The sequence below is a fragment of the Durio zibethinus genome, chromosome 2, assembly GCF_047325235.1.
Source record: "Durio zibethinus cultivar Kanyao isolate XHJ-2024 chromosome 2, ASM4732523v1, whole genome shotgun sequence".
In the NCBI taxonomy this organism is placed as follows: domain Eukaryota; kingdom Viridiplantae; phylum Streptophyta; class Magnoliopsida; order Malvales; family Malvaceae; genus Durio; species Durio zibethinus.
In genome coordinates this window covers 34,497,152-34,503,773 of record NC_143163.1, presented here as the reverse complement: position 1 = coordinate 34,503,773, position 6,622 = coordinate 34,497,152, and the positions used below count along the sequence as shown (strand labels likewise).

The 6,622-nt window shown below is 31.7% G+C and overlaps 1 protein-coding gene across 1 annotated transcript; it reads left to right on the top strand.

Annotated features, from left to right (window-relative positions):
- Positions 1 to 2,957: 2,957 nt before the first annotated feature.
- LOC111317976 (uncharacterized) lies at positions 2,958 to 6,540 on the top strand. Its single transcript, XM_022920541.2, has 4 exons — positions 2,958 to 3,615; positions 4,065 to 4,496; positions 4,744 to 5,047; positions 6,030 to 6,540. The coding sequence occupies exons 1-4, from the start codon at positions 3,148 to 3,150 to the stop codon at positions 6,170 to 6,172; spliced, it is 1,347 nt and encodes a 448-aa protein (XP_022776276.1). The 5' UTR covers positions 2,958 to 3,147; the 3' UTR covers positions 6,173 to 6,540.
- The last annotated feature ends 82 nt before the right edge of the window (positions 6,541 to 6,622 follow it).

The window sequence follows — 6,622 nt, the reverse complement described above, 5'->3', positions numbered from 1 at the left end:
ATAATCAAATAATAAAAAATATTTTTATTAACCTATTCAAATAAAAAAATTAATTTAAAAAAATTAATTTTTAAAAATTATTTTCTGTAAAACAAGTCTACTACTCTTCTCTCAGTCATTCGACCGAAAGAGAGAGGAAGAGAGAAAAACTGAGGTATCGAAGAAATTATACCTTCTTCTTCTTAACTGCATCGCTTTATGGCAGCTGTGAAGCATTTTCCTATACAGGTGATGTCTGCTCTAAGGACCACGTGGACTCTTTTATCGTGGGTAGAATAGGCTTGTCGAAAGTTTCACACCTTAGATTGTATTTGGTGTACAGATTATTGTTTAAATGATACGGTAATTATTATATATTGTATTTAATTTATATTTAATTAAAAAAAATAAGATTAAAAAAAATATTATTTTTTAATATAAAATAATTTAATATTTTTAAAATAAAAAATTATTTTTAACTCATAAAATTAATTTTAAATATCTTATTATATATTTAAAAATTATATTAATAATTTAAATTATATAAATTTAAAAAATAATTTTGATCGATAAATAAATTATTTTAAATTAATTTTTAAAAATATTAAATATAAAATAATATGATATTATTTAATTTAATTTTATTTATAATATTATTTTATCTTGATTTTATATATCAATTATAATTTTAAATGTTTACATATCACGCTTTCACGTTTTAACATTCTAATCCCAATTGTCTACTATCATCTTAGAAAATTTGAGAATCCTGCAAGAGTTACGAGTACTGCTAATTCCCTAGTCCTTCCCACGTATAAAGAAAGGAAGTTTCGTTTCTTCTCTTATTCAGACAGAAAGGCAAGTTTCGACTTGTGTTTATCCTACCTATTGGGCCATAATCCACCGTATCATGCTGTGAGTTTGTGGTTCATCTAAGTTTTCCTTGTGCGGGCTAACAAGCCTTTAAACTTTTGTGTTGGGTTTAAGAGTTTGCTATCAATACATTTGACGTTGAAAATTTTTAATTTCATAAAATAAAATAAAAAATTTATGCATGTTTTATTTTTTAATTAATTTTTAATATATGATATATGTCATTCAATTAATCTCAATTTGTAGAGTTTTTTTTATTGATGATGAATGACATATTTTTTAAAACTTTAAACCTCTCGTTTAAAACACCTGTTTATGGTGTGTCCTTTGACATTTTAGACTTGAATTTAGTTTAAAATAAGAGAAGTAAACCCTAATTGCACCATTAAACCATATATTATTAATTTAATTTTTTAATATTTTAAATTTTATTTTGTCAACAAAACACCTAATTTTTACTTTAGTATTAATTTATTAGATTATTAGTATTTTTTTACTATAAATTTTTTTAATTTTTTATTAGTACATAATAACATAACAAGAATCTAAGATGGGTGACAACTGTCACTGATTCCGCTTATAATACGTTGAATGCCACCAAAGCAAATTATTTGCCCAAACCTTAAAGACAGTCGTATCAATCTTAATCGCCCCCTACCACTCTTTTTATTCCCAATAATTGTTTCATTAATCCACTTTTAAATCATTAATTACCCACTTTAACTTTATAAATTAAAATAAACTGCTACCAACTACCCCAAATTTACCCCCTCCCCCTCAAAAAACCCAATAGGTTGGTTAATGTTTCTTTACAACTCATACTTTCATTGTTTTTCTTTGTAAATTACCTTCAATTTTGGCGGGAAACTCCATACCTTCTAAGATTTGTTACTCTCCTGAATTTCAACATTTTTTATATCAAAATCATTAGGAATGGATTATAAAAAATAAAAAATTTAATCACAACGATTTCAAATTTTAATTTAACTTATAAAATTATTTTAAAAAATAATATATAACAATTTTAAATTTTAATACATAATTTTTTATTTCTTAAATTAAGAGCCGGTAAAAAAAAAAAAACTTAATTACAACAAATCGAGGCTTTTCTTTTCAAAGATTAGGGGATTTCAATTGTAATTGTTATGATTAGATTGGGACCTAAACAATCATACTACAACATTGGAATCAGCTCTTTTATCTGTCAGATCCGACATTTGCCCACTTACCATTTGTCTCTTCCTTTGCCCATTTTCATAAAAAAAAAAAAAGAGAGAATCACATTTCCAAGTTAGTGAAATACCCCCAGAGTATCTGTCCGTCCCTTGGCTTTCGGTCGAAGGACATTAAAAGTAGGGAGGGCAAAATCACCCGAATTCGTCGGTTTCGATTCGACTCGATTTCTTAGGGTCGATTTTTTTTTTAAAAAAATTAGGTATCGGGTCGGATAAAATTAGGTAGAGTAAAAAAAATTTTTAAAACCCGACCTTACCCGACCCGATATATATAAAAAAATTATTTTTTAGTTATTTTTTTTAATTTTATATTTAATTATATATATTTATATATATATATTTTAATTTTATATTTATATTTAAAATAATATTTTATTAATGTCGGGTCGGGTCGGATTTGATTTTATACAAATATCGGGTCGGTCGGGTTTGGGTATTTAAAATGAAAAAATTATCGAGTCAAGTACGAGTTCGAGTATTGTATATTTAAAATCGAGTCGGATTCGGGGCGAGCAAAAACTCGCCCCGACCCGACCCGTTGCCATCCCTAATTAAAAGGTTTTACAATTCATGTATTTGTGAATTATAAAATATTAATAATTTATATATTTATATTATATTTTATTAAATTTATTTATAATTTTTATTAAACTTTTAAATTATATTATTTGTATATTTTTTATTTATATTATTTTTATTTTGTATTATCGCATACTTAAAATTATCAGGGAAGCAAAGAAATTAGACAGATCTTGATCAAAATCACATTAATCTCACTAAATCAACGGCTGACATCAAGTGATCACCTTCAAACCTAAAATTACCGTTACAAAAACAATAAAAAGGAACTCATTCAATAATTGCCCCCATAAATTAAAATTTTTGAAAAGGTACACGGGGGATAACTTCCAATGTACTCCACGATATTCATCTAGCACATTCTTTCCTTCGATCTAAACGAAAACTATGATTTTTAAGCTTCAATCATCAAAATGTTTTGAAATTTACATCTGAATTAATTTATTAAAAATCTTTAAAAAAATTTTCTGTTTTTGTTTCGATGGGTGATTCTGAGGTACAGACAGAAGCAGAGCAACCACCTCCCGCGCAAATCCCTCTGCTCAATTCAAGCCACCAAAACGATACCGCTCAAAACCGGCAGCAACAAGAAATCCGAACGAGGAACGATCTCGATGATTCCTTGGAAAAGTTGGAGAGGTTTTTGAGTTTCCTCGGTTTCAATCAATCTTCTTTGCTGAGCTTTTCTTTGTCTTGGGCGGCGTTCTCGATGGTTGGGGTTTTGGTTCCGGTTTTAGTGCTGGAACTTTCCAAATGCGATGGTTGCGAGACGTACCAGATTAAGGATTTCGAGATGGATATCGTGGCTTCTCAGGCTTGTTTGGCCGCCGTTTCTTTGTTTTGCATTTCTTTTAATCTCAGAAAGTACGGTATTAGAAGGTTTCTGTTTGTTGATCGATACGGTGGCCAAATGGCTCGCTTTACCAACCTCTATGTTAAGCAGATTTCGGTAAAGTTTCTCTCATTTTTTCCCTAAACTTGAATGTTAAAATTTTCTTAGTGAGGATCACAGTGAGCTTAATCATGATTAATGCATTCAAAGTTTTGATCTTTGATTATAATTCTATGTTAAGTCATGGATTAATGTTGTTGGATTGATCACCACTAAAGCAGAGAAAGAAGATGCTTAATCCTAACCTTGGAATTGATCTATTATTTATCACTTTTGCTTGTTTTATGGATTTGGAAATTGTATTTCTGCAATGAGAAAAAGGGTTTTCTTTCTGAATTAATAAATGGATCATTCAATGAAACTAGAGACATGAATCTTCTCCTAGTAGTTGTTCCTTGCAGCAGCAATTTTGGTAATAGTAAGTATTGTAATATAGACTTAAAAACTTTCTTGTTTCGCTATGCCGATCACTGTTACTTGATTTGGATTCAGTTACTTTTGTATAGGATTCGATACACCTGCTGATATGGTGGTTGCTGCCCTGCTTTATTTTGAAGACAGTGTGTGAGATCATCCGTAGTTTATACGTGCAACGCAATTCATGGTGGATATCTGTTGCTATTTTATTAGCTTTGATCTTGTCCTGGACTTTTGTGAGTACGATTAGTCTATCTGCCAGCATCTTGTTTCATTTAGTCTGCAACTTGCAAGTTATTCACTTTGATGATTACGCAAAGCTCTTGGAAAGAGAATTTGATGTTCTGGTATTAATAGAGGAGCACATTCGACTACGGCATCATCTCTCCAAGATAAGCCATAGGTTCAGAATTTTTCTTCTTTTAGAGTTCTTGGTTGTCACAGCTAGCCAATTTGTGACTCTTTTCCAGACAACTGGATACGGTGGAATGATTAACTTCATAAATGGAGGTGATTTTGCAGTAAGTGCAGCTATTTATTTCTCTACTTTCTAAATGGATAAACTGCATTATTAAAATAGCTAAATAGTTTAACTCCTGCACTCTGTAAGCATCACTAATGCAACTAAATAGGAACAGAAGCTGCTAATTTGAATTCTAGCTCTCATGGAAATTTTCTTAATTCCTTGAATATTTTCTTTTAAAGTGTAATCATATAATTCTTTGGGGTCTTTTTTGTTGTTGTCTGTTTTCTGTCATGCCTTCCTAGGTCTCCTCAATTGTTCAAGTTGTTGGGATTATTCTTTGCTTGCATGCAGCCACAAAAATTTCTCATAGAGCTCAAGGAATTGCTTCACTTGCAAGTAGATGGCATGCATTGGCAACATGCACTTCAACTGATGAATCCCTGAGAGGTTCGAACAGTGTCGGGAACATGGAAGCTTTCAATCAATTGAACTCACTACACTTGACTTTTTCTGAAAGTGATCTGGAGTCGGTGGATTATGTTGCCATGCCTACAACCATGCAGTTGGCTTCTTATATGTCTTCATATCACAGAAGACAAGCTTTTGGTATGAAATATATCTTGTTTCTATACAGATTCTGTTTCTTTATTCCTCATCCGAAGATTTAGGACCATGCTTATTATGAAGCAACAATGTGAACCCTCCACAAGCACTATAAATAAATGAGGAGAAAAGACACAGTAGCACTGCCACTTGCTTGACCTTTTTAACCAGAATACTTTGTGATTATATGAAACTATAATAAGAATGTCCTAGACATTACTGAGTTCATACAAAATTATGTAGGTATGAAAAAGCTGCTCATATGGTCTTTGAGAAATGTTCGGTTGCACCTTCTAACTCCAATACTTCATCCAATGCTAACCACCAGAAGATGGGTATTCTACTTTATGAAGTCTATTTTACTGATTGCCATTTAACAATAATGGATAATCTTACTTTATCCTTTTGGCCAAGTAATTGGATTTATATTTGCTATGCATCCAAGAACCAGTTTAGCATTTATCAATGGTTACTTGTAGAGGGCAGGCGAGATTTAGTTTGCAAGTCATATGTCCTAGTTTTGCATTAAGTAATAGATCTCCTAGTTTATCACTAGGCACAGTTAAAAACTGTTATTTCTATCATAGAAGTCTTTTTTTTTAGGTTATCCTTTTACGCTTTTTCTGTGTTTATCTTTCTCATGAGAAGTCTTTTATTTGAATTTCATTGAGGGACATAAGTGATTTGATCAAGGGTTATGGTTGAATAGATTACAGCAACATTGAGAATGAAAATTCTAATCTGTTTCTCTTCTCCGGCTGCACCTGGGGAAGATAGTATCTGTTCAACTTTGCTCATATAAATTTATGGCAAAATCAATCCTACATCAAAGACTTGGGCTTGGCCCGGTTGTTCATGCTCCAAGCCTCCCACAACGGTGTGGGAATTTTCTGGAGGCATTACGGCAAACAAATTTATGATGGTTAATGTTGTGATTTTGATGCATCTAGTTATTATGCTTAGTCATATTTTTTTGGGCATGCAGTGATGTATTTGCAGGGCAATCCTGGAGGCATTACTATATTTGGATGGACAGTTGACAGGGGTCTCATCAACACAATCTTTTTCATTGAACTTTCCCTGGTTACATTTGTGCTCGGAAAGACCATAGTCTTCAGTTCTACGTAATGGTTCCATCACAAATCTGACAGATTTGACCTTCAATACCTAGGAATCATTACATTATACTACGGTTACAAGGTGATTGTTCCTGCATCACAATATCACTGGCTGGCTAGGAAATGATACGCATTATAATTGACGGGGTCTAGGCATCATGAATGGTGAATAAACAAGGGAGAAAGTCGTTGTCCGTTAAGCCAGCCAGCCAACAACAGCAACAAGGCCGTTCGATAAAGGTTATGGAAATTTGAACAATACCACACACGGATTCAGATATTTCCGTCGATCTTTCATTTGATTTTTTTATATACTTTGTCGTATACTCAACAATACAAATATTTTGTGTTTTAGTATAAATGGAAATTTTACATTCACTCTGGTGGATACGAGTAGTTAGTATACTATTGTTATCAACCTCAATCAAAGTCTTTGGTCCAAATCTGGAAGCCTTACAGC

Bases quoted from the DNA above. Each gene is read 5' to 3' on its own strand.
- LOC111317976 (XM_022920541.2), top strand. From the start codon at position 3,148: ATGGGTGATTCTGAGGTACAGACAGAAGCAGAGCAACCACCTCCCGCG. The intron at 3,616-4,064 runs GTAAAGTTTCTC...ACTTTTGTATAG, and splicing joins TCTATGTTAAGCAGATTTCG to GATTCGATACACCTGCTGAT. The intron at 5,048-6,029 runs GTATGAAATATA...TTGGGCATGCAG, and splicing joins TCACAGAAGACAAGCTTTTG to TGATGTATTTGCAGGGCAAT.